Here is a 27,667-nt window from a genome sequence, read left to right on the forward strand (position 1 = left end):
AGTGCAGGTACTGCACCGCTATCGAAGAGCGCGCGCACGAGGGGCGTGCCACTTGTAGTAATTACTGCCAGGATGAGAACGGCGTGGCGTCTCTTTCGAATGCCTGGCCTCCGGAACGCGGCGCGAGTTGCCTTCCGTCGTACTCCGGAATGGGGCGCGTGCCCACTCAAGGCTGGCGCGTCGCCGAAGTGCTATCGAAGGCAAGGAAACACGCGGTGGAGACGGGACCACTCAAGACCGCCACCTCCCTGCCATTCTAATCTTGTCATAGACTACGTAAGATAACGCTGCAGAGGTGGACACGCGAGGACGCTCTACGTTAATGTCGGATTAAACGTTCACGCGCGCAGCCATATAGGAACGCCTGATCCGGTCGCTAAATGTAAATATCGATAGCTGGGGGGGGGGGGGGGGGGGGGGGGGGGGGGGGGGGCGATAGGCCGCTTTTTGGCAATCGTCGGAGCGACGTGACCGAGCCTCTGCATAGGCACGTCTTTCCGTCGAACTCGCCTCGGCCCCGAAGACCACTGAAAAACCAAGCGCGCGGAAAGCCAGTTGCAACGTGCGTCAGCGTCCCACACCGCCTATCGGCACAACCGGCGGCGCAGTCGGACGCACTTGAGCCCACGCGAACGGACTCGGGCCGCGACGAATCGGCAGGGGGGGAGACTACCCGACGTCAGCGCTGGTCATTCCGCTCTACACTCCGTTTCCGCCTTAACGATGGACCGCCGCCGTCGCTACGGGCCATCCCAGCCAATCCAATGACACGCGAGTGTCTGTCACGTGGACCTTCGGGAGGGACGCAGCGACGGGCGTGCATCGTGGTCACTTGACGCGATCACGGCGCTGGGTTCGCTGGGACGGCTCACGACGTCACCTGCGATTCATCGCAAGGTGAGACGTAGTGTGGTCGACATCTGCCATCGTCGCCGGCAAAGACAGCTCTGACCCTGTTTTGAGCGGCAGCCCCTTTAGACTGTCAACTGCACCGACCGTAGAGTACCGGGGACGGGTCCTCCTCGCACCCCTGAGGCGAAGATTGTATTGTTTTTTTTGTTTTTGTTTTTTTTTTTATTTCTTACGTCAAACTCGTCCGGTCTTTCTAGCCTTTTCGTTTTTTTTTTATATTTTTAAAGTGGGTGGCCTAGATGTTACCTATCACGAGGGTTAATTCGGTAGTAGACGCAATTATTCGCCCTCGTGTGGGCAACGCAGGCCTCGTGATGATAGGGCTCTTCGCAATTATGGCCGAACGAGGAAGAGTTTAAGCGTCCTGGCACATCGGCCTAATATATCGTCCACCGGGAAGTGTCCTGAAGTCTAAGGCATGGGACAGTTTGAATATTCGTGTATTGGTTTGCTTTGACCATAGAAGAAAAGAAAAAAAGAATTTTGCTTACAATTTGAAAAGTGGTCTTTTGGAAGCCTCAGAGCGGCAGCAGACGCTGCAATAAGTATCTCCAGTCTCTCTCCAACAAGTTGCTTCTAGCAAGTTTGACGACATCGATGGTTTTGTGTGGACTGTCCATGCCACCGTAGGTTTGCAGAGCGTTTTGGCTTCCGAGGGTGAGCAAAGAGAACGAAACTCTTGCTCAGCTGGAAGCAAATGGCTCGTCAGAGAGTGCAGCCGTAAGAACAGAACATTGTGCTCTTCTTTACTGGAACTCAATGAGGACCGCCCCCCCCCCCCCCGCCCCCCCCCCCCCTGTTTAGGAAAATATATACTAACTAAAAACAAATTAATGCGCGCGTCTGCTTTCCCCGCAGACGGGGGCCAATCAGCGCTGTCTACACACCTTTCCAGCGCTTATCGTCAAGGCGAAACATGCTGCGTCACTGAGCTGTGGACGCCTGCCAGACGTCTGATGTTCCAGAGAGGAGAGCTGCACAGTACTTCGCATGCCCAGAACGCAATTCACACCCCAAGTATTCTGCTAGTGTAGAAGCTGCATCTCAAGCGCGTCCATTTGGGAGAAGTAATTTGCGTATGGTCAAGGTAACCACACAAACCAACCGACGCCCAAAGGGCCATTGGAGTGCTCCTCGGGGATGCTCAACCCCACGACAAGCTGTGGCAAATCTAAGTACATTTCGTTAGTGTTAGTGTGGGCGTGTGATAATAAAATCCCGCGGTGTGTTCGTGCGGTGTGCGGGGGGGGGGGGGGGGAGATAATTCAAGTGCTGGATCCTCCGCTTCGCTTCAGGAGGGTCAGACCTACGCGCCGAGGCTGCCTGTCGGCACACTTTTATCGCGCGTATACGGGCTTGTTCAAGAACGCGAAGGTGGTCGAGACGTTCGCTTCTATGGCTTTCATTAACACCTCGGTCCCGTCCGAACCAACGAGGAAACCCGCCCAGGAAGATTAAATGGCAATCACATTAACGGGAACACAGGAAGCGCCTACGCAGAGAGAGAGTTCGCCGGGGAGCGGAAATTGCGCAACTGCAGCGGCCGCTCAAAGTAAAGCGGGCGCGAATGATTACGCGACTCGTTTGTATCGAGGCCTCAATGCTTTCGCAGAAAGCAAGGCCCACGCTTTCGTTGGCGAAACCCCCTCATATCTCCACTAAAGAAGCGGCGTACCTAACGCGATTTTTAGCGGAGCTAAGATACACACACTACCAACCATCTTGACAAGACAGAGCTTTTCTTTGCCCTTAGAAAAGGGCCGCCTGGTGCACCTTGGCTAGCCATTGCGCTTAAAGGGATACTGAACCAAGGAATTTAGTGTCCATAATAAGTGGCGCACGTTCTTTCCCCGAGCCAGCAGCCGCCGGTGTGCACGAGCACAGGCAACAAAAATGACGTCACAGACCTCCATTCGTGGTTGAGATGACAGTGAAATGTATGGGCTTCGGACCAAAGGAGAATAAAGACACGTTTTTCATCTACACAGTGGTGCCTGGTGTAAAAAGTAAGCGATGAATTGGTCTAACAAGCACGTAGCTTTCACTGTAGAGATGAAAAGCCTGTCTTTATTCTCCTTAGTCCGAAGCCCATGCATTTCACTGTCATCTCAACCGCGAATGGAGGTCCGTGACGTCATGTTTGTTGCGTGTGCTCGCGCACACCGGCGGCTGCTGGATGGTGGAAAGAACGTGCGCCACTTATTATGGGCACTAAATCTTTGGTTCAGTATCCCTTTAACTAACTATTGGTGACGTGAGCGATCGAAAGCGTCGCTGTGGTCGGCCCACCATAATTGGCCGAATGCTGACTGCGACGTCAGCAAAGAATGTCTCATCGACATGTTGCTTTAAGAGCGCTATGATTTCAGGCTTCCACCATGCCCATTACAAAACGCCATCGAACTTGTTGTTCACAAGGTAATGACGTCACAAAAGGTAACCAAACGAGGGCGCCGCCGAAACATCTCGCCGTAGGGTATTCACACGAGGGAGAAATCCCGGGGATTTCTCCCCGGCACGCGCATCCCTCGACGAAAAGGTCAGGTTTTGCGATGTGCAAAAGCCTCGCGCTTTCATCTCATGATGCGCGCGTGCATCACGAGATGAAAGTGTGAGTACCCCTTTATTGGCGACGTGCGCGATCGAAAGCGTCGCTGTGGTCGGCCTTCCCTGATTGGCCGAATGCTGACTAAGACGTCATGAAAGGATTTCTCATCGACGGAAGTAAGAGGAATGGAAGAACTTCAATTTCGACGGTGTAGGTAGTGCTGCTTGAAGAACGCAATGATTTCAAGCTTCCACCATGCTCCTTACAAACACCATCGAACTTGCTGTCCGCAAGGTAATGACCGTCACGAAAGGTAACCATATGAGGGCGCCACTAAAACTTCTCGCCGCTAATAGCCACTGACAAGGTGAGGAAGGCACGAGAGGAGCTTCAGTGTTTCCAGCGCGAGCTTTCAAATCTTCAACCAACGCTTCGGCGATTCGTGTACCTCCAGAGGTGAGGGCAGAAAAAGTACGACAAAAGGCCCGAAGCGTCCTGCCGTTCTCATCCTACCGGTGACTCTATACTCTTGCCTAGAGTCACTGAAACCAGCTGCAGTGGGAGTATCGGTATGTTCACATCTCCCGATAATCTTGTGGGCGCAGCAAAATTGGTGCTTAGCACACGGGACAAAACTGCAGATAGTTACAACTCGACTTTGTCCCTCCTCATCTTTATAGATATACGGTGTCAGAAGTCTAATTTCGGTCACCACCGCAGGGAGATGTAATTAGCCCCACGCGAAGTGAGCGAAGGTGGCGTTCATAGACGGTTCGTCTGCTAACGCGAGCAAAGAACGCGGTTCGCCTGCTACGGAGCGGCGCCATTCGCAGACGGAAATAGAACAAAAAACACCGTACGTTTTCTGATAAAAGTTTGAAAAAAAAGTTGATTGTCTGCTACGGGTTCGAGCGCTGAGGCGGTGTGAGATCGGACGCGGACGGAAATTGTGGTCGTCTGCTATTTTACGTTGGAAGAAATTGACAACACGCGCTTCTTTTGCAAACCTTAAGTTGTTCTGCTGACGTACCAAGCTGACATCGACCGGTAGACGAACAAGACAAAGACAAGAGCATCAGAGGCGGCCAGACCGTTCTTTCTATTTGGGAGTTGGTGAGACGGTCTCGCGAAACTTTTGCCCGATTTTGAACTCGCGAACGGATCAACAAGACGGACTTTTCGTAAACCGCGTTTCCCTATCCGCTAAACCTTCCGCAACGAAAGAAGCCGATGTCCTTGACTGTAGACATCCCGGTATCGTAGCGGGTTGCGGAAAGCGTTGTTGGACGGCGGACGGCTCAGCCAGGGGGGCGTGAGCGCGAGACGCGACCATGTAATGTTGACTTTGGCGTCTGCAAGACGCGACCATAAAGTCAGTGTTGGTCCGTTCGATCATGCAGGAGCCACGTTCCAATGTTATCGTCTGTTCATGTGCGTAATAAACAAAACAAACAAAAATAACCTCAGCAAAACAAAAAAAAACAAAAAAAATTAATGGAGCTTGCGATTTTAGGCTTTTATCGAAACTCTGAGAATGCATTCCTTTCAGCTGATCTGTTCGTGTATTCTTTCATTGCGCGTTCCTGCAACGTGAGGGAGCCTGAAAATACGGAACCGAAACGGCGACCAAAATATAAACGAATTTGCTCGCGAGGGGGCGCCGCTCAAAACTCGAGAGCTTCAGGCATCGGGCGAAATATAGTTACGCACTCATACCGAGGGAGTGTCGCACTTCGTGGTGGCAGTAGCCCGGCTCTAATCCGGGATGCAACAGGCGTCGTTGAGAATCAAGTCACGGTTTTTTATTCCATCGCGATGCCTGAACCGGTGCGTTTACCCCCTCCAGAAAAGGTGGTCCCTCGATTTTCCCCCGATGACGTCATACAAGTGTCAGGCAGCCGCCGGCAGCGAACCTGGTGGTGTCACGGCAGCGGCGGGTGAATGTTGCAGAGGCCTGTTCTGCTTCAGGTAGCCAGGTGTTGAGGCTCTGCGAGGATATAGCGACATTCGCGTTCGCTCCTACTTTTTGGCGGAACTTCTATGGCCAACCGCCAGGATCGCGGTATCTGACAGCGAGACACTTCGGTTTTTGTGACGTCGTTCGTTGCCACCTAGGGACCACTTTTTGATGCATGGGCGGAATAGGAAGCCAAGCACACCAGTCGGAGAAGACGTTTTCGAGGCACCGCAATTCCTCTAACTGATGTGATGCATAGCCTTCTATATACTGACAAAGCCTGGCAGATCGCCACGAGAAGCGATCACCGGAATGGAAAAAATGGAGCGGCAGACAACGGATGAGAGGAGAGCCACGTGACTGGCGCCCCGCTGCGGCGTGACGCCGAAACACACTTGTCCCGAGCGAACAAGCGTGTTTCGGGTCGCCGCCGCTGCAAAAAGCTGTGCGCTGACTTCCAGCTTCCCCGAGAAAGGGCTCTTTGATGCTCTGTGCTACAAGATCCTCGCGCTCCAAATCAGCGACCGGGCACTGAATGGCTCCGTCGTCGAACTGCCAGGCTTTGTAAGTATCGAGGAGGCTATGAATGTGATTATACAAAGCTGGGTAGCAGCCTTAAACGAAGCAAATAATCAGCCTGCATGCGATAGCCAGCGGGGCACATCGTTAGCCTCGATCGCAATCGAAAGGAATCTACAGTGGGAGAGTGTTTATTTGCATATACGGGCTGTCCGCCCGATGTCGTGCCGACGTCGTAACCGGTCGCGGGCGTGAGTCCAATTAGTGCTGGACCTGACTCGCCGAGAGACCAGCGGCGCCAGGTGCGAACCTAACGAGCGCGCCTTTACGGCCTGCTAGCGGTTCACGAAGCGGGACGGTGCGCGGAGTGCGTGGCCCACATATATACTGCTTCCGACTCGTCAACCTTCAGGTAGGAGACGCAAAGGTTTTAACCCCGCACATTTTAACAAAAAAAATAAAAAATTACCGCGCGTTTATACCTTTTTGCACAAAGCATATTGGAGAGTCAATGCGCTAGCGGTGTATTGCCAATCCACCATCCTTTGAAACTGCCAGTTCCTTCTGCCAGGACGTTCAAAAGTGACGCATCGGCGGTCTTAACTTGCGGCTTCGTCTCACCGGGAGTGACGGTTTTAGGAGGGGGGGTGGCCCATGCGTCTCGCGAACCGCATGCGGCTCTTCGTGTGTGCGGCTCGAGCCCCCCCCACCCCCCCCCCCCCCCCCCCCCCCCGACTCGGGTAGATTGAAGTAGTTCGAGTTCGTTTACTGCTCTGGACAAAACTTGAACAGTGATAGGTTTCACAATGCCTCAGCGGAACAGGTAGAGAGAAACACATACTTTTCTTATAAACAGGTGCGGCTTACAAGCAAGGATATACGGGACGTGCTTTTTTTGTAAATCACGGGCACTCTGGAAGAAGAGAGGTGTCGGAACAAGGTCAGGTAGGAGGTTGAAATTCCTCGAGCTCCAGTCATGCTGCGCTATTCGCAACTCCAGCGCGCCGCTCGCCCTCCCGCGGGACGAACGGAGAACCAGAGGAGCGGGGATGGCGGCGGCGGCGGCGGCGCGGAAACGGTGGCAGGGACTGTCGGCCTTTTTGCGTTAAAAAAGAAATTCTTGTGCTCCGCCTTCCCAATTGCCTCTGCACGAAGGACCGGATATCTAATTCCATTGGGGACTTTTCGTATCGCATACGCTGCGGATTTCTGGTCTTTGTGCATGGGCCGCCAGCTCAATCTGTACTCAACGTGACGGAAAACGCTCCGCCTAATAATGAAGAACTCTATAGTACGGTCTACGGAAAATCTATTCTTTGCCATAAGTACGAGAAAACACCCGTCGCGAAACGGGTATGTCGAGACTCGGGCAGTACAAAATCGGGAATGGGTTCGCGTTTTAAAGGCCGTTTACAAGGAACATGACTATTATTTCCAAGCACTTCAAAAAGACAGAAAACCCGTACTTGCTTTCAGGTGATTACAAAGCAAATAAAGAAATGCTCGAAGCATTTTAAGCGGGTCTGTGTTAGCCAGCCGTTTTGGGACGAGACCTTAGAATGCGCAGTTTTTGGCCAGAGGGATCGCAATGTTGCAAATAACACGGTACAAAAAAATTTACGGTATATTAAAATATTTATTTTTGAAAGAGCAATAAATAAAACACCTAACACACCGGTTATGTTAATAGGAAGTTTTTGCAGAGCGTACGACACCCCCTAAACTTCAGTTGGACGTACAGCGCACTGCGCCACTGACGTTCAACCAGTGCTACCCACTTCCACGAGCGGCATGATAGGCCGAGTTGTGCCAACTTCTTAAAATAGCCTAAGTAAGTGTAAATGACTGTAAATAAATAATATATTGATCGGGGTTTTCTTGGGCCTACTGCAAAACCTCGTGTTTTTTTGTTTTTTGTTTTGTTGTTTTTCTTGGTACTACTTTGATGCGTACTTTTAGCTGTTTAATATCTTATACTGCGCCCGTCATCAAGCCCTCTCGTAAAAGTTGGGGCGGTCACTTTGAACGTCAGAGGGCTGCACGGCGAACTGAAGTTTTGGAGTGTCGTATATGTGCCAAGGGGTGTAAGGGACTAAAACATCTTTTTTTTTTTTTTTCTTTTAGAGTGATGAGCAGAGGCAACCGCTCCTGGCGCGCACTGAAAATTGTGCTTCAAAGGCGCCAGCGCGAGCTTGCGGTTGTAATGCTACACCGCACGGTAGCCTGCTCGGTAACAAACTTTCTATCAATAACCACAGAGCAGTTTGATTACGTGCTGCAATACACTAAAACCGAGACGGCGAGCAGCGAATTGTGAGGCTGTGACGCGAAGACACACCAATACAGTGAACGCTGCTCTCCGAAGCTTGACGGTCACCGTTCGCGTGACTTTTCTTTTTAGAGCACTAATGTCCAGGCAAAGCCGCAAACATATCTTCATCGCCCTCACAAATATTCTACCACAAACAGTAACGTGGCCGGTGCCTAAAACGCGCTAGCCCACTACAAAGCTTCGCAAGTTGAGTTAACTTTTAATTATCAGCATGCTCGTTTTTCTAACATGCACTCAGCATCTCCTCCGTCACCTGTGATATGATCCCTCCCTAACCGCTTTGCATTTGTAGACAAAGAAATCATTTTTAGCGCGCTGAACAGCGTCAGCGAGCAGGCGCACGGGGATATCCTGGAGAAATCTATCCCCGTCTCTTCCGCCATCTTGGAACTACCGCCCCGCCACCTATAGGGCGTTGGAGTTGCGAATCTTGCGGCGTTTGTCGGAAAGGGAAGCGAATCCGAGACGGGTGGACGCCCTTCAAAACACGAGTCTCTTCCTTTACCGCGATCACGGATCGTCTATACGTGCGTGAATAAAAAGGGGGATGGGGGCTTTTCCGTTCCCTCATCGCGGTTGCACTCTTATGATTTGAATCGCGAATACCGATTTGTAACAAATGAGGGAGCGTGTTTGAGTGTATATGTTTGTTCCGCGTTTAATGCAAAATTACATTCTTACTGAAGCTCGCTTAAATGTATATTTGAAAACTGAAGCGTACCCACGGCAAGCCACGACAAGAAAGTTAACCCGCAACTTTCAAGAATATAAGAAAACAATCTAAAGAGGCAAGATTTAGGACCCCCGAGACACTTTGATAAGCCTTTACTAGCTGCAAAATAAGCTTCAAAATCAACAAGGAAAAAAACGATAAAGAAAAAAAAAAAGGCTGAAACTGGAGTTAGCGTTCACTGCGTTCCTTATAAAACGTGATTCTGCCTATGACGTTTTGTTCGATAGATCGAATCGCAACTGCAAATTATTTACGTCACCTTTCTCCTGCTTCCTTAGGCTCACGTTTTGGTAATGTCCGCACATCATCAGCTCGCTTGCGCATTCTCTCTTTTATTGGGCGGCTTGTATCATGATGGCTTACAGTGGCAGCGGCGCGACTGTGCAATATGGTATAAAGTACCAACGCCAGGTTATCTAACGGTCGATCGACACGGACCTTGGATATTACATCGTCCCCTCAAATCTCCAGCCGACCCATACTTCAAACCATCACGTAAGCAATTTTCCTTCACCCTTGCGTCCTTCTTACCCGCCCCTGCAGTTGTCATTTCTCATTTGCACAACAATCGAACGAACACTCCTCGGCCGGGTCCGACAACAACCTTCTGGGCCGCCATATTTCTCCCCGCTTTCTTCGAGGTCACCAACGTTCTTACGTTCATCCGAGCGGACAACACACTGACGCAAAGTATCAATGCCATGATTCATTCAAATTATATTTCTTTCTTTAATGCGTGACAATATGTGGGGAGTCAGCGTCAGTTAAGATTAATACCGAAAAAAAAAAAGTGGCAAATATGGGAGAATCTTATACCAGAGTCACCCTCTTCCCTCCCCCCCCTCCTCTCCTCTCCTCCCCCCCCCCCCCCCTCCCCCATCCTGTTTTCGAGAAATCGCGAAGGACTCACTGTACGCTTGCACGACGGGATTAAAACGAATCGTCTCGCGCACGACTCCCAACCCAAGATGAATGAGGGAATGTGTGGCTTTGGCTTCGGCTTCGGCACGGCAACGGATGGATAAGCGTGCGCCGGTGCGGACGGCGTGCGAGTCAAGGCCTCGATGCAAATGAGGAGGCGCCTCTGGGCGATGCGCCCGTCACCGCTCCCAGGGGTGACACCGGCCCTGACACGACCCGTCGAAAAGCCGGCGCGCCGCAAAAGCCTCCTTCCTTTGGGTGCGCGGGCTTGGATTGTGGCCATCAGTTTCCGGAAGAGCCGGGGGTGCCTTCAAGGCTCGCGCTTTCGTTGCGTACGCCGTTCTAATAAAATAATAATAATAATGCGCGCGCAGGTGTATTTCAGCACAGTGCTCGTAAAGGACTAAGCGCAAATCACACAAATCAGCAAAAAGGGGGAAAAAAAAAAAAAAACGGTGAACAACGAAGTTTACGACGTACACGAGCCCTGAATGTGTGCCGAAAAATCCCGCGTTAAAAAAAGATTGACAAAAATGCATTGAGGACAAATTCAATGCGACGTTTAAAAGTGTACGGAACCGAAATGTTGCACCTCATTTCTTTGCCTAAACACACGGCAGAAAAAACCTTCGAAAAAAAAAAACGCGAGAAAAAATATTTAAAAAAAAATTAAACGGTATTCAAATAGTACCTGGCGCAAGGAATGCACGAGGCGACCATATGAATTTGACAAACATTTTAAACTCAATCACAGCCGGGCTAAAGCGAGAAGACGCGCTTTTGTTACGGACTTCACATGGGCGTTAGTGCCTCCCCGCCACCGCACCTTGGTGGGGTCGCTGCGACCTCATCCCTTTTAAAACGCTCTAACTACTTCTAAGGAAACGCCCCAGTCTTGCCGTGTGCTTCTCGTCGCTCCGGAGCAGAAATGAAGGAATTTTCGGACTAGTTAGACCAACATGTCTCGAGGCCGCCTGCCTGCAGGCACTTGCGCAGAACACTTATTTACCTAAGCCTCGCGTTAGCAAACCTGGGAGCCGGCTAAGGGTTAGCGAGATAATAGCTGAGGCGCGTTTACCTAAGCCTCCTTTAGCAAAGCTGGGAGCCGGCTAAAGGTTAGCGAGATAATAGCTGAGGCGTGTTTACCTAAGCCTCCTTTAGCAAAGCTGGGAGCCGACTAAAGGTTAGCGAGATAATAGCTGAGGCGTGTTTACCTAAGCCTCCTTTAGCAAAGCTGGGAGCCGGCTAAAGGTTAGCGAGATAATAGCTGAGGCGTGTTTACCTAAGCCTCCTTTAGCAAAGCTGGGAGCCGGCTAAAGGTTAGCGAGACAATAGCTGAGGCGTGTTTACCTAAGCCTCCTTTAGCAAAGCTGGGAGCCGACTAAAGGTTAGCGAGATAATAGCTGAGGCGTGTTTACCTAAGCCTCCTTTAGCAAAGCTGGGAGCCGACTAAAGGTTAGCGAGATAATAGCTGAGGCGTGTTTACCTAAGCCTCCTTTAGCAAAGCTGGGAGCCGGCTAAAGGTTAGCGAGATAATAGCTGAGGCGCGTTTACCTAAGCCTGACGTTAGCAAATGTGAGATCCGGCTAGAGGTTAGCTAGGGAATAGTTGAGGGGTGTTTAAACCTCACGTTAGCAAACCTGGGAGCCGGCTAAGGGTTAGCGAGATAATGGCTGAGGCGCGTTTACCTAAGCCTCCTTTAGCAAAGCTGGGAGCCGGCTAAAGGTTAACGAGATAATAGCTGAAGCGTGTTTACCTAAGCCTCCTTTAGCAAAGCTGGGAGCCGGCTAAAGGTTAGCGAGATAATAGCTGAGGCGCGTTTACCTAAGCCTGACGTTAGCAAATGTGTGATCCGGCTAGAGGTTAGCTAGGGAATAGTTGAGGGGTGTTTAAACCTCACGTTAGCAAACCTGGGAGCCAGATAAAGGTTAACCAGGGATTAGCTGAGGCGTGTTTACCTAAGCCTGACTTTAACAAATGTGAGATCCGGCTAGAGGTTAGCGAGGGAATGGTTGAGGGGTGTTTAAGCCTCGCGTTACCAAACTTGGGAGTCGGCTAAAGGTTAGCGAGAGAATAGCTGAGGCGTGTTTACCTAAGCCTTCTTTAGCAAAGCTGGGAACCGGTTAAAGGTTAGCGAGATAATCGCTGAGGCGCGTTTACCTAAGCCTGACGTTAACAAATGTGAGATCCGGCTAGAGGTTAGCGAGGGAATGGTTGAGGGGTGTTTAAGCCTCGCGTTAGCAAACTTGGGAGTCGGCTAAAGGTTAGCGAGAGAATAGCTGAGGCGTGTTTACCTAAGCTTGACGTCAACAAATGTGAGATTCGGCTAGAGGTTAGCGGGGGAATAGGTGAGGGGTGTTTAAGCATCGCGTCAGCAAACCTGGGAGCCAGCTAAAGGTTAGCGAGATAATAGATGGGCGTGTTTACCTAAGCCTCGCCCCCTGCCCCGATGTGATGTCCATGAAAAGGCGCCAACCAGTTCTGAAATTGGCCCGCTGACTGAGTATTCGGACAACCTTGTCCAAATACAGCAGCCCGGCATTGTGTCGCATTACCGTGCGGCTGTCGTCGAGGTCTGGATGTGGTGCCTGGGAGGCGTCTCCGGCTGGTGTGTTGAGCGTCCTATATTCCTCTCATGTGTCGTAAATAGCCCCGAAATGACACCAAATAACGTCACAAAAGCCGGAGTGTCATGCTGTTGGATGTCGCGATCCTGGTGGTTGGACACAGAAGCTTAAAGAAAAATCACGCGCAAACCCGAGTGTCACCGACACCAGTTGAGACACGTTCGAGGCGCCATCTTCGTTGGCACCATAGTCTAAACGCGCTTTAGCTCCGCGCCCGTTTTTCCCCGTCGCTCGCGATATGGATGTGCGGCGATTGCGAGTTCCCGGCACGTACGAAGAACACGTCATCGGATACGGTTCGAAGGAGTCCGGCGTCCGACTGAGAAGCAGGAGCGATGCGGCTACCGATTGTTCTGGCACGCGCGCGGGGGACGACCTCCTTCCGCAACGCGGAGCCGTCACAGCGACGCAGGGGGAGAGACGGAGAACGATGATCAATGGAGACGTCGGCGGCAGCCGTGAAATGCGCCGCCGCTGCAAGCAACGGGTCCTCCCGCGTAGCGGACGCGGCGGCAGAGGCCAAAGAAGCACGCAGCGAATCGGCCGAATCGGGGGGAAACGGCTGGATCGAATCCCAGAGAAGAAGAAGAAAATAGATGGTGCCATGGAGAATTTTGAATCCTAAAGATATTTGGCTTCGAGACAATACCCGCGATTATTTAGAAAGTTACACTAGCCGCCCAATTTTCTAGACATAAATTTATACAAATTCCGACAAAAAAACAAAAAAAAGCAGGCGAAAACGCAAGTGTCAATGCGACTGCGGCGCTTTAACTCCTGAAGCTTCCGAAAACTGTCAAGCTGAAGAGCAACCTGCGGCAGAACGGGCGTCTGCCGCATTAGCCTTCGCTGGTGTGGCGCCGGCAGGATCGCGACAGGCAGCAGGTTCACACTTTTATGACGCCACCACGCTAGACATCCAGGGACCACCTTCGAGGCCGAGGTATAACACGCCAGTCGGAGACGCACTCCAGGCACCATGCGTTTTTTTTTTTTTTTCCTGCAGTAAATGCGGTGCACCGATAAACGCAAACATGCGGTTACACCGCCGAACAACCGGAAACGGACAGCAAACATCTTCACATTCTCTCAAGAGGTCGATAACTTAAAGGCTACGTGACGTCCCCACACCTGAGGGACAGAAGAAGTCGTCGCATATATATCGCTCGTAGCTGCAGAGGATCGGCTTACCTCGTATACCTGCACAAGAGTAACAGGCGACTCTATCTTAAACGCCCCGCGACAGGCGTTTGCACGCATATCAAGTACGTGCAAAGGCTCCCGAGTCGCACGGCGCGACCATCGCGTCGGTAATTTACGGAGCATTTTAAACGGTCCCTTATCTCCTCTCGATCTCACCGAGGAGCGAGCGGGAAAACTCGGCGACTCGCGCGACGGCGATGGCGGTCGAGGGACCTAACGACGCACGCGCTCTCGGTTCGTGGATGTCCGAGTGCCTTCAGCAAAACCCGGATGGCCGAGGACGAAACAGCTCGTCACAACTGTATGCTACCCCAATGGCCGTGGACGAAACAGCTCGTCACAACTGTATACTACCCGATGGCCGAGGGCTAAACAGTTCGTCACAACTGTATACTGCCCCAATGGCCGAGGACGGAACAGCTCATCACAACTGTCTGCTACCCCGATGGCCGAGGGCTAAACAGTTCGTCACAACTGTATACTACCCCAATGGCCGAGGACGGAACAGCTCATCACAACTGTATGCTACCCCGATGGCCGAGGACGGAACAGCTCATCACAACTGTATGCTACCCCGATGGCTGAGGGCTAAACAGTTCGTCACAACTGTATGCTACCCTAACGGCCGAGGACCAAACAGCTCATCACAACTGTATGCTACCCCGATGGCCGAGGGCTAAACAGTTCGTCACAACTGTATACTACCCGAATTGCCGAGGGCAAAACAGCTCGTCATAAATGCATACTCCGTTTCACATTAAGTTCAACTGCCGCCGACGCTATAGCATCCGTTGGAGCCAATGGTGTATCGTCACCACGCTTGTCGTCATCTTTGTGCGATGAGCCAGTGACAAACGCGCCAGGTGCGCATCCACTATTGGCCCTCTCTTCCCCCCCCCCCCCCCCCTCCTATCTTATTCACAACGCTTACACACACACACGTGTGCTAACAGCGGCTAAAGCGATCACGCACACACTGAATGAGCCGTGATCCGGCGCCTTTCTTTAGGCGTGATTGGTTTAGCCAGTGACAGCTAACGCATAAAAACGACGACTGCCATGGCGATAGACTTTTGACGCCGCTTGATTGCCTCCATCGATTCGTGCAGCGTCGGTTGCGCTTTCAAACCATGCATTGGTTTGTTTTAAATAAGAGAATTACCAAGGCTTACTTCATAAGTGAAGCCGTTGATCGGTTAATATAGCTGATAAATTCTGCACCCCTCGTCCACGAGGCGGCGCCAGCCCGTTTTCAATCTCCGCACGAGAGTAAGAAATCTTGAACTCCTGTCGAAGGTTCTTTTTCGAACTCCGCGTTAAATTTTCGAAAAAATCGGACTTGGCTAAACTTGAACTTCGGCAGATTCGTGACCTCCCCGTCACGATCGACTTACTCTTTATACCGAAAACTTTAGTAACGAGTTTTCGACGACACCGCTCGGAGGCCAGCGCGAAACTGGCCGCCAGGACTGCTTCAGTGTTGCGCTCGTGTTCAATCAGTGAGGACTCCCATGCCGACCGTTGACGAATCACCCTGCCCGTGCCCACCTCTGGCCTCCGGTTCATGACGTCACACACCCAGAGAGTTGCGGCCTCGTCACCTCTAGGAGGTGCTGCTGCTCGTCATCGTGGGTTGACGACGAGCGTGAATAATCAACGGTGAAACGAAAGCTGAACCCGACGCGGGGTGGGAGGAGAGCCGTTGCGCGCGGGCAGGCGGCCGTTCCCTCCTCCACTAGGGAGCCTCCGGGGACGATGACCTTGACCCGGTCAAGAGAGGTACCCGTTTGGGAGCACCCCCTGCGCAAACACAGCGGTGCGAAACGGCGCTGGTCCCCGCCGGAGACTCCTCGAGCCTGACTGTGAGATCTAAACTGCCTCCGCCGACATGGGTCAAAGAGACCCTTTTCACATGTCCATTGCGAAACATTGCCGGTCGCCGTTGCTTAAAGACCAACGACAAAGTTCGCGCTTTCCCACTTTGTTCCTCGCTTCCTTCTCTCCCCCTTTCTACCCTGTCCACCCTTGCCTGTTTCCTCCTCCCCCAGGGTGAGGAGGATCTTCTGCCTTGCAGAATCTCGTGTCTGGTCGTCGGCCTTTAAGCAGGAAGCGCGTGATTAGATACGAGTCCTCGCCGAACTCTGACGCAACCCTCGTGTCCAATCCATGCTCAGAGTACGCGCCCAAACAATGGCGGACTCTGATTATTGGCGCAGCGACTACTAGATGGCGTCCACTTTTGAAAATGGTCTATTAACCCTCTATTTGTGAGTTCCACGATTAAGCTAGTCTGAGCGAGTTCGAGCAGTGGTGAACTTGATGTTTTCAAAACCAAAAAGTCATCCAAACACTCTCGGCGAATTTACTATAGCTTCGGGGCTAAGCACTAGTGATTTTTCTGTTCTGGTCGGCGAAAGAGCAATCAGACACTACCGCAGGCCTAAGTGAGACGTAGAACGAGATTTTATACTTTTCATCTATCACCAGTTGGTATCCTCCCCAGCCAAGGACCTAACCGGTAGGTGTGCACAAGGTTCCCCTCCACATCTTCCACATAACATACATACATACATTACTATTATTATTGACTAACAGCAGAACGGTCTTTTTGCACTGAGACTTGCCTTGCGCCGAGAGCTCAGAGGGAGAGCTCGCACTGCGTGAAGAGTAGCACTATACGCACGATAATCACCAGACCACGCTGCAGTAGAGATGTCGGTACTGATCGCCCACCAACTGTGTAATTGAAGCTGAAATGAGAGACTAGAGAAATCAATCGAGACGAAAGAACGTACAAGAGGGAGTTCCCCACTGTGCTGCAAAAATTCATTGAACCAATTTGACTTTCGCCGCAGCATGAACGCAGAACATCTTCTGTGTGCGCTTGGAAGGGAGAGTAGAATTGCGAAAAAAAGGTGCAGGTCTACTCACGAGCAAAGACGTGCTAGGAAACACGCGTTTACGATCTTTTGTGGCCACAGATTATTATCTTTCTAAGATAACCCGCAGCCATTGGCGTCACAAAGGGGGGGGGGGGGGGGGGGGGGGGGCGGACCGTCCTGGGTGCAGCGCTCAGGAGGGTGTCGCGGCGGGCCAGAAGAGCGCAGGGGAGGGGGGGGGGGGGGGGGAGGTCGCGGGGCGCTACCGCCCCGGGTGCCAATGAACCTAGTAACGCTACTGACCACAGCCCATTGTGGCAACGCACAAGGGTTTGAACGGATGGGATTGTGTGTTACGCCCCCTGAGGAATTTCTGCATGGATTCTGCCCAGTGATGTACCCGCGGCATTATTTATTGATCTCCGTATACTTAGCTTAGCCAGCAAGAGGAACGAGCTTTACTGTGTCGCAGTCAGCGTCAAGAAAATGTTTACCCTCATTTGCTACTAAGACTGCGCTTACAGTGGTCCAGTGTTCTTGTAACTTGTTGTGGAATCACTGTGTGGTAAAGCAGAAGGGATCAGAACACGAAAACAGAAGATAAGAAAGAAGGACGAAAGAAAAGGGCGGTTTGGAGATGCACAGTCCCTTGATGAACCCGGAGTGAAGATCTTCGGCCAACCTTCACTAACTCTTCACGGCACTATCATAGGAAGTTCAGATGACAGGCATCCTAAAAACAAATGCGAGAAGACTCCACGTCCGGCCATTACAGCACAATAAATAGCTCTGCGCTCCTCACTTGCCAAGCTCATTAACGGGAGGTCAGCGATTAGTGCTTCAAGTGCTTTGCGGGCCATCATTGATGCAGGCAATTCTCGATGGGAATCGCAGCTTTCCTGATGGGCAGGCGGATGACACTTCAAAAATTATGACTCCGCATGTCCAAACGAAACGACTTGAAAAGCGGCAGCTGCGGGGAATCTCCCTCTTCAGGGTCGAACCGATAAAAAACGGTAAGCGAAGCATTTTGGAAGAGCAAAACATCGTAATATTTTTAGGGCCCTCTCGGCAAATACGACAGGAGGATGTCGACTATCGAACCGCCAGAAAGACGAACGCAGGAGGGGCGCATTCCATCGCGAGAGGGAGAGAGTCGTCAGCCATAAGAAAACAAGAAAAAAGAAAAAAACAGGGGACCCGCAAATGGATACCTAAAGCGACCGCGTCACCTTTCTGCATGACGATTCGTCATAACCGGGAGACCCGGTCGACACCGACGTGTATAGTCGCGGCGAAAAAAGTGACTTTCCGAGCAACGTCGCCTTTTTATGGGACACTTAGGAGTGTCGGCCATCGCCGCCGCTGTATTATATACACACACCTGCACGCTGTGGCTGGTCCAGCCTTGAAACCCGAAGAAAAAAAAATAGTCCCACGGCAGCACGTCTTCGGCGAGTCGGCGCCTTCGCCGTGCCCGGCCCCGAGACCAAATCGCTCGCTTATCGGAGTCGGCGGCCAAAGCGATGCCAAACTGGAAGACCGCCTGCTCCACCGGAGGTTGAGCCAAAGGAAAAAAAAAAAAAAACGGCAACTTAATGCGGTCATTTCGGGCGATTCGCCTTAACGAGCAAACGTCCTTTAATGTCTCCCTCCTTCTTTGGCCCTGTTTGTTTCGGACGGGAAGCCCCCGAAGCCTCACACTCCTCATCTTTTACGAGCGCATACGTCCACTTTACGACGCTCGCCGGGGGCCATAAAAAAGCGGCAGCATGAACTCCGCTGAGCCCCGGCACCGCACGGCGGACGCAAGTGAAATTCGAGTGAATGCGATTAAAAAACGGTTCGCCGCTGGTCCCTCGGCCGTACGCGGACTGCACGCGAGCGCTATGGCCAATCGCGCGCCGCGACTTGGAAAACGTCACCGATGGTCGAACCAATTGGGATCTCGGAAAGGGCCTCGAGGGGCCACGTCATCGAGGTCAGTCGAGCCGCTCCGCCAATCAGAACTCGAGACGCCCCGCACGTCACGATGCTCCGGCTTTCCCTGGAGTCCGGCCCAACTCGACACGGAGTCGCGGGCACTGCTCCGGGGGTGGGGTTTGTGTTGCGTTCCGAATAGTGCTGTCATCGCTGCTAAAGTCTAATTGCCGCGGGCCAGGCGCGACCTTGCGTTGTCAAGCTATGGCAGTCCAAGATGGATCTGCTCGGTTCCACGCAAAGCTATGAAGGCCCTTTTTGCCGCCATTTTCTTTCCTCGACACACATACGATGGCCAAATGTTTCTAGTTTCCTCTTTAGGCTCTAAGAATAAAAGAGACGCCGGTCAGATCGTTAACAGCTGTCTTTTGATGGCTCTACTGTGTATATAAATAGCGGTGCCGCTTTATTTGCCGCCTGATTAAATGAAAGGTAACGATCATAGAGCGGTAGCTCTCTGCGGGTTGCGTCTGCATTCTTTTTTACGACATAATGGCCGGCTCTCCCGCTGTTTGCCTTTCAGGCCTTCGGAGCGGTGAGAAGTTTTCTAGCAGAGCCATAGACACGTCCCTGTCGTATATGGAGCGGAACTGGTGAAGAAACCTCGAAGCATTCCTTAAATAGCAGGCGAATTCTTTGTGAGGACGTGCTTCGTGTCGTCCTATAAACGTGCTCCAAATAGCACATAGACCGTCCTTAGATATAAAGTCTGTAAAACGAAGTGGCCCATAAAAAAAAGAAAAACAAATATTTTTAATGCTCGTGTTTCTCAATTTTAAGTAAGGTCTTGAACCTCTGTTCGTGCAACTATGCCTGGAACTTGACAAATGAGTGGTCGACGCAAAGAGCCATTGGTCATTTCATTGAAGCCGTCTCAGCGCTTCTTCGCGAGACGTTTAGGTTCGTTTTCGTAAACGGCGCCACTGCGTTTTCTAAAGCGTAGAGACTCGTTCCCACAGTCGCGTTGGACCGCGTTAAGACTGCTTGCGTCGAGCTCTTGCTATACACTCCGTGCGGGAACTATAGGGGGCGCTTTGAAAAACGCGCGCAGCGCCGCTAGCGGAGGAGCTGGCGTTCGACCGTGAGGCCCGTTCAGCAGCCTGCGGCGCCTTTTCGCATGCGAAGCTGTGGCGGCGGAAGCGCGCACGGACGAAACTTTTGCTTTTTGAGCCGATACGTTTAGGGTTTGTGACGTTGCATGAGTGCTGAGGCAGGCCTAAGAAGGTCATTTAGCTGTTCTCTACTTCTTATATATTGAGTTTGAGTCGTTATTAGGGGTAATTTCCTTAGTTGCGGCCAAAAAAGGAGTTGGAGCAATTTTCCGAAAAGCAAGACGGCCGCCACCATAATTGCTTTGAGTGAGATATTTATTTTGCTCGTCGCTGTAAACGGGATTGCCGGAACGATGATATTGGAGGCGAGTGAGATGTTCTCTAAGTTTCTGCACGAGGTGTGCTAAGTTTCATTAGAGGTGTGAAAGTTGTTTCTAACGAATAAAGAAATAAGGCTGTATGGTATATCCAATATTGGACGAAAAATGTTATGTTATAGCGGGCTGTGCGAAGTGCAGGTTTGGGCACACAGGTGCTTAGACTTGACAGTAACATGACACAGCACTTATTATACAAAAAAAAAAAAAGGTGCCATATGGAAACCAGGTGAAAATTTGGTTTGGGCGGCGTAACTCAGCGGGAACCGGTTTTGACCATGAAAAGGCTGTCAAGAGAATACCACTGGTCGGGGGAGGTGGAGACTTTAGAGGTAGGAAGGGACTAGTGGACTGTGCTTCCAATTGAAACAACTTTACGAAAGGTGGTTAAAAAGCCGAGAAAACAAAGTTGTCGGCCAACACACGGTTTGGCCGCCAAGTGCTTTTGCGGTCAGCCGTTGTGTAATAGGCTGTTGTGCGAGGTGCTGATTTTCGGCCCACAGGTACTTTGACATGATCGTCACTTGGCACAACACTTATTATACCAAAAATAGTTGGCATAGCAAAACCAGGTGGAAATTTAGTTTGGGCGGCGTAACTAAATGGGAACTGGCTTTGACCGTCTAAGGCTGTCAGAAAATACCACTCATCGTGGGAGGTGCACACTTTACAGGTACGAAGGGAAACGTGGACAGTACTTCCAGTTCGAACCACTTTGCGATAGGTGGCTCTAAAGCCGAGAAAAAAAAATGTTGTCTACAGAACTCGGGATGTCAGTGTTTCCACATCCAAAAGGAGGCTGATCAAGAAGGAAAGCACACCACATAAACCTGCATACTCAAACGCCGATTCTCCAGTGATTCCGAGTTTCATGGTTGTTTTCTTTAGATTTATATTTGTCACTTTTTTTATCGTTGGAATCTTTCTTGATGAAGTTCAGAATGCGTGCCATATTTGTCCGAAAATATCATCGACACGTATGATGGGGACGAAATTTCTTTGGAGGGCATTCCTCCAACGAAATTGGCACTGCATACCCGCGAGTGTGGGATGGCATTTCAGTTAGTCCCATCGGCGCTGGCACATGTTGGCGTTACTGGTACGAAAACAAACGCAGAGCGCAAAGCGGCAGTGTAGAATATGTCAGCCGTGCCGACACAGTGGCAGACATGATCGGGACACCAAATTTCTCGCGTCGTGCGGCACGGCTCTATCGTTGTCGCTGTCCCACAAAACATCGGCGAGGTGAAAAACTGTGAAACTTTGTCTCCACGAGATACGACGCATAACTATTGAAGCACTTAATGACGCAGCACAGGCTGTGAACCCAGCGCAACCGCACCATTCCGACTTCAATGCGTACCAACGTACGTGGCTTGGTTTCGGTTTCGTTTTCTCTGGGGTTCTCACTGCCTACCTTCGGTACCGGCCGCGCGGCGGCGCGCCAGTCGCGTCGCACGGAGTGTATAGTGACCCTTACGACGAGCCAATGGGAAAGCACTGTGCTGCACGCCGCAACGCAATCGACACAATTGTGTGAACGAGCCCTAGCTCTAGATTCTCAAAAAATGGACCTCGAGACTCCGTTTTTTGGGGTTTTCTTTTCAACTCTTGCGTCTTTTTAATTTTTTTTTATCCTTTCTTTACGTTGTGACACGGCTGTTTTTGTAACAACACGCGCACGCCGGTGTTGAAACACGTCGTGTGTACGCTTTGTCACATGCTTATCGCGAACACGAACATCGCCGCTCTTTCGCGTTTAAACGTACAAATATCGCGAGGAACGCGCCCAATTTTATGGCTCCAAATCGACGCCCCGAATGAGCACCTTTCACCACGCTAGGGGATTGTATGCCGGACTTTTAATCGTAAAAGATTTATAAAAAAGAAAAACAGTGATCGCTTTTTTGTGGTATTTGTGCTATGCGGGTGCCACACAAAAAGGCTAGAATTCGTTTTGCCAAAAGACTTCTAACGCAAGAAGAGCTTTGCGCTTATAGGCGCATCAACGTAGTCCTAAGCGATTTTTTCCCTCTAGTCTTTGTACACTCTAGTAGTTGCTTCACTCCAACAATGCTCACCTGGGTGGTTTATCTATGAGTCAGCTTAAGAAACGGAGAGCGCGCCGAGTATTGAGAATGTTGCTGTTACTCCAGAGCTAATCAGAATGCGGCATTCTCCAATAACGGCACTGAAGGAAAGGTCACGAAACAAAAAGCGTCTACGTTCTATAAACCAAGCTCTGCTATTCTTAATCAGTCGCTGATTATACGGCTGAAATTGTCCCGCGTTCGGCGTTCGACGAGTGTAGTGGAGACAAAGGAAGCTAGCTTTGCCCCTACCCACTAATCCTTCCAACCAGAGCTCGGTGTTCTGTCGTCCTCGCGCGCTTCGCCTCCTTCTCCCCCTCAAGGTCTCGCTGTTCAGTCCCCACAGCGTTTTTTGTCAGCTTGTCACTGACCCGGGTCTCATGTATACGTTCTTCACCGCTAGCTAGAATGATTCAGCACCTCGGCGAATTCAGGCTCTTTGGAACATCATTATGGGACACAATGTCTGTTACGGCCGCACACGCACACACACACACAGACAAATAATAACAACACTTGTGAGTTTACTTCCCTGCAGAACACTGAGAGAGCCAATCACAGCTAACAGTAGAGGGCTGATAGCGAATGACGAAGCTGGGAATACGATTAGATCTGAGAAATGCGATGTGCGCCGAGAAAGTGAGTAAATGCAACGGTCAGGCTCACTGTTCAGGCACACACCGCATTTTTTTTTTTTTTTTTTTCTAATTGCATTTCATGTTTTATCATTTGCTGGGATTTACTTTATTGTTCGCCGCGAATGGCTGTTTCCGTGTTCTGCAAAAAACAGAACTCACAGGCGTTTTTTTAGAGCGCACGATGTATCTGTTCCTCACAACCGCCATGTCAAACTTAAACAATAAAAAAAATATATATATATATAAAGCAGATGATACGTTTGTTGTGTTCAAGCGTCCCGCCGCGCATACTTCGTACAGTAGATCGCTCAAAATCCGCGAGGCGGCGACAACATCCCTGCAAGGCGAAAATTGGGGGCCTTCGGGAATTCCCAGTGTTCACGGAACGTCTACGATACAGTAATGGCGGCCGAGATCATCGCTCCCCAAAAGAATTCTGCTGGTAGCAGCAGGCGACAATTGGCGTCTTGGCCACATACCGCGAAGCACGGAACGAGTGGAAGAGGCGACGACGACGTGACGGCGCAGCGACCGAGAACCGCTTATTTACGGCCTGTCGACTGCCACTTGACAACCACGGCAGCGACGGCCGACAGTGTCCCTCAGTGACGCGAATCGACCCCCTCGACCTTCACGACGTCGCTCGAATTGCCGCACTGGCCTTTGCATGCACTGCACTTTCGTCGCTGTCGGCGGAACGAACGAGACGGTGGCGTCGTGACGCTTGCTTTGTGACCGGCTCGCTTGGGGCGTCGTTTGGACGGACGTGGGACTAAAGCACGAGCTGCAGAACCCAGGGATCCTGGGTTCGATCCCCGTCCCTGCCCGTTTCGATCTCGATGACCATCGTACCGGCGCGCGTTCGTGTACCCCTGCTGCGTGATGCACATTAAATACCCCAGGCTAGTAGTCGTACTCCTGTGGCTAAATTTCTCATTCCCAGAGTAAACCAGTCTCGCCGTACCTCAAAGGCAGACCGATCTTACGCTGTCTAAACACGAGCGTCGGTTATGTCTTCTTGGTGTCGTTTGGTCCGAGTCGCGAGCGTTCCGAAATTCAAAGTATGGTACTGCGGAGGTCGAAAGAAAGTTTCGAAAATGGCGAAGGGTCGAGTTTGCGCGGAAAGGATTTCGTCAACATTTTCGTTAAGTTCGAATTTTATAGGAGGCCGATCGACTCCTGACTTTCTGTACGTTTTGGTTCGACTGCTTCAAATGCTGCTTACTGCGAAAAAGTTCTCACCCAAAGTAGTGAAATCAGCCATACCTCTTCGAAGGTAGAGTTTGAATAGAACTAAACAAACTGGACAAGCCGATCTATATTTAAATAAACAGTGTAAACAAGTAAAGGGACAAAGCCTTTCGTTGTCGGAAAGTTTCTTGGGCTGGTTGACGCGTTTGATGCTTAATAGTACTACCGAAGCAAACAGACGGAACTATCAAGTAACCGTACTTCGTATTCCAATGTTTTTTATGCTTCGCTTAAATTGGGTTTCCTGCAATCCGGAAATTGCGGAAGCTACCAAGTCACCCAATTCCAACCCCCCCCCCTCCCCCCAGAAAAAAAACCACAAAAAAACTGGGTATTTTTGTGGAAATGTCGGTACTTAACAAGCCAGTACCAAAAGAAATCACGGCAGGCTCGCCCACCAGCTCGCACAAGCGAGCCCGATATTAACAGCGTCTAGACGTCTAAACGCCAGGCTGTCAGAGTATGTTCGAAAGCACGCGATGGAAATCGTAACTCACCCGTTTCCTACAAACAAGAAAAACAATCCGCCGATGACCGTGAACCTGTGATCACAAAGAGGAAAGAATAACTCACCTTGAGGATGCACTTGCCGACGCGCTCATCCTCGGCCACGGTGATGTTGTAGAAACTCTGGTCGAATATCGGCTCGTTGTCATTCACATCACTGATGGTCACCAGCACCGTGGCGCTGGCCGACAGCGGCGGTGACCCGCTGTCGGTGGCCACCACGGTCACTCTGGGCACGGGGCTGGTCTCGCAGTCGATGTGTGTGCGCGTCGTCACCAGCCCCGTGCGGGCGTCCACGCGGAACCACTGCGAATAGGTGTCCGGCGTGTCGCGAATCGAGTAGCGCACCAGCGAGTTGTTGCCTTCGTCCCGATCGGTTGCCGATAACTGCAGCACCGACGTCCCCGGATCGGCAACCTCCAGGACGTTGGCGTAGTACACGTCTCTGTCGAACTGCGGGGCGTTGTCGTTGGCGTCCGTCACGGCCAGCTCGAAGGCCCGCGACGTGTTCAGCGGAGGACTCCCCTTGTCGGTGGCCGTCACCACCATGCTGTAGTTGGAGCGGGTCTCCCGGTCCAGGGGATGGGACACGATTACCAAGTAGATGATGTTATCCTGCGTGGTGAGGCCGAAGTGGCCGTCACCACCTCGCAGCGTCACGTTCACGTTGGCGTATTCCTCCTTGGAGTCCGGATCATTCACGCTGATCCTGGCGACAAACTCGCCCGGCCGCGCGTCCTCGGATATCTTGGGAGAAGCGTCGTCGCTGAGGAAGATGAGGTTGATGGTCGGCTGGTTGTCGTTCACGTCCGTCACGCGGATGGACACGAAGGCCGTCGTCTCGAGTGGCTGGTCGCCGCCATCCCTGGCGACCACGACCAGTTCGTGCACGTCTTTCGCTTCGAAGTCCAAGGGCTTGTTGACCGAGATGACTCCCGTGTCCGGGTCGATGGCGAACATGTTCTCCCGGTCGCTCTGCCGCCGGTTAATGGAGTAACTCACCCGGCCGTTTTCCGCCGAGTCCGCGTCCGTGGCGAACACTCGAAGCACGGATGCACCGACCGTGGCGTTCTCTGCGACCGTGGCGAAGTAGCGGCTTTGGTTGAAGATGGGCTGGTTGTCGTTCACGTCCTGGATGGTGATGTTGACGGTCATGGAGCCCTTGAAGGGCGGCCGGCCGCCGTCGTACGCCTCGATGACGAGACTGTAGAACGGCGTGTTCTCGCGGTCCAGGAATCCATTGATCTGCAGGTCCAGGTAGAGGACGTCGTCCCGCTCGCGGTGCGAGGACAGTCGAAACGCGTTGTTCACGTTGCCCGACACGATCTCGTAGCGCTGCGTGTTGAACTCTCCGAGGTCGCGGTCCCGGGCGGGACTCAGTGTCCGTTTCACGTCCCGTGGCGTGTTCTCCGGAAACTCGATGGCCATGAACGAGGACGGGAACTCCGGCGCGTTGTCGTTGGCGTCTCGGACGCGAATCGAGACCCGGATGTTTTCGCCGCTCAGCGGGATGGCCACGAAGGAGTACTGGCTTCGCAGTTCGCGGTCCAACACCACGTTGGTGCGGACCTCTCCCGTCGCCTGGTCAATGCTCAGGTCGGCGTCAACGGCGGAGTTGGGCACGGGCACGATGAGGTAGGGTGGCGCTGGCGGCGGCTGGGTGGCCGCGCTCTGGCCGATGAAGCCCACCGTGGTGCCGACGGGAACGCCCTCAAAGACCTCAAACTCCTGGAGGTACTCGGCCCCGGCGAGGCCGAGGGCTACCGCCAGGAGTAGAAGTAGCGGAGGCGGTGGCAGCCCGGACGCTGCCATGGTTCCGGGCCGGGTGTCACGCCCGCAGGGCCTGACCCGGCCCTGACGCGGGCCTGCGCAGCCGGTCGGGGCTGTGTACACCGGGCATCATCAATTCCTGCAAAAGAAAGATTCAAGATAAGCGACATGGAAAGCAAAAAACACGTCTCGACCATTTTTTTTTTTTTTTTTTTTTAGTGACGGAGTTTGCATTTTTAGCAGTCAAGCGGTTGTGGACTGACGCGTTCGTTCACCATTGGGAAGGAGGTCGAGGAGTGGCGCTCCCTAGGGGCCACCTCGGGAACTAACGCTGTGTGGCGAACAAACCCTCCGACCGCAGTCACTAGTGCATTCGCTGCCATGGAAGACGACAACGCAAGGCTCGTGAAAGGTGTGTAACAATATTCTTTTCTCCCGAACTCATCTAGATAGAAGTAATCTAGTCCTCTCTTGCATTCAATGTCATGGAGGTTCTCTTGGAAGGCAAAACAAGCGCATATGTTGTCACGCGCGAATGTGCCGGGCCAGCAGCGTCGTGTCGGCTGCGCGCACTGGATCGTGAGTGGCCACTGCGTGTTTTTCTGAATGATTCACAAAACACGCACATCCCTTTTCAGTTACCCTGTCTCTTGCGACAATCATGGACGACATCGGCGAAAGCAAGCGGTGTCTCGTTGAAGGAGAGGACGTGCTCAACTGCGATCATGTATCGAGTGCAGCGTTGCACAATCGCTGAGGGCATCCGCATCGTCGCGTACGTGGTACAGTCCTCCGCGCTGCATATGCCCGATTCAAAAGCACGCTTCGAGCACTGCGGTACGCAGAAAGTGCGCACCATATTGCTAAAAACAAACATGCAGCGAGCGCAGAAGCGATGCGGTGTACGCTAGGTAAGTTCTAGCGTCGAAATTGTTTACCACACAGCGATTGTTTCTGGTGATGACGGTGATAATGAAACAGCAGCCCCATAGTTCGATCTCCTCGCCAATGTCATCAAGATGAGCTGCAGCGGTACTAATTTCTGGTGGCAACTATAGCTATACATTATAGTATAGGAGGTTATGACTATACTTCGTTTTAGCTTCGCTCAGAGCGGGGCCGATGTCATGAGCCGAAAGGCCAATCAAATAGCGAAAGAGGCACAACGTCATGGCGTGCTCTCTGCAGTTGATGGGACCAGTTGATATTTGCCGTCTCTCTGTGCGTGCTTTCCCGCCGGCTAGTTCTATCAACTGCAGAGAGCACGCCATGACGTTGTGCCTCTTTCGCTGTTTGATTGACCCTTCGGCTCATAACATCGGCCGCTCTCGGACCAAGGGTGAAACGAAGCATAGGAGGCAGTGTTTTCGG

At 51.9% G+C, this 27,667-nt stretch overlaps 1 protein-coding gene across 1 annotated transcript; it reads right to left on the reverse strand.

Moving 5' to 3' along the window:
- Positions 1 to 23,759: 23,759 nt before the first annotated feature.
- Positions 23,760 to 26,338, reverse strand: LOC8023612 (protein dachsous-like). The gene is made up of 2 exons (XM_040213983.2): positions 24,593 to 26,338; positions 23,760 to 23,837 (listed from the first exon to the last, which is right to left on the reverse strand). The coding sequence occupies exons 1-2, from the start codon at positions 26,336 to 26,338 to the stop codon at positions 23,760 to 23,762; spliced, it is 1,824 nt and encodes a 607-aa protein (XP_040069917.2).
- Between the last annotated feature and the right edge of the window lie 1,329 nt (positions 26,339 to 27,667).

Source organism: Ixodes scapularis, unplaced genomic scaffold (genome assembly GCF_016920785.2).
Source record: "Ixodes scapularis isolate PalLabHiFi unplaced genomic scaffold, ASM1692078v2 PGA_scaffold21__2_contigs__length_744675, whole genome shotgun sequence".
In the NCBI taxonomy this organism is placed as follows: Eukaryota; Metazoa; Arthropoda; class Arachnida; order Ixodida; family Ixodidae; genus Ixodes; species Ixodes scapularis.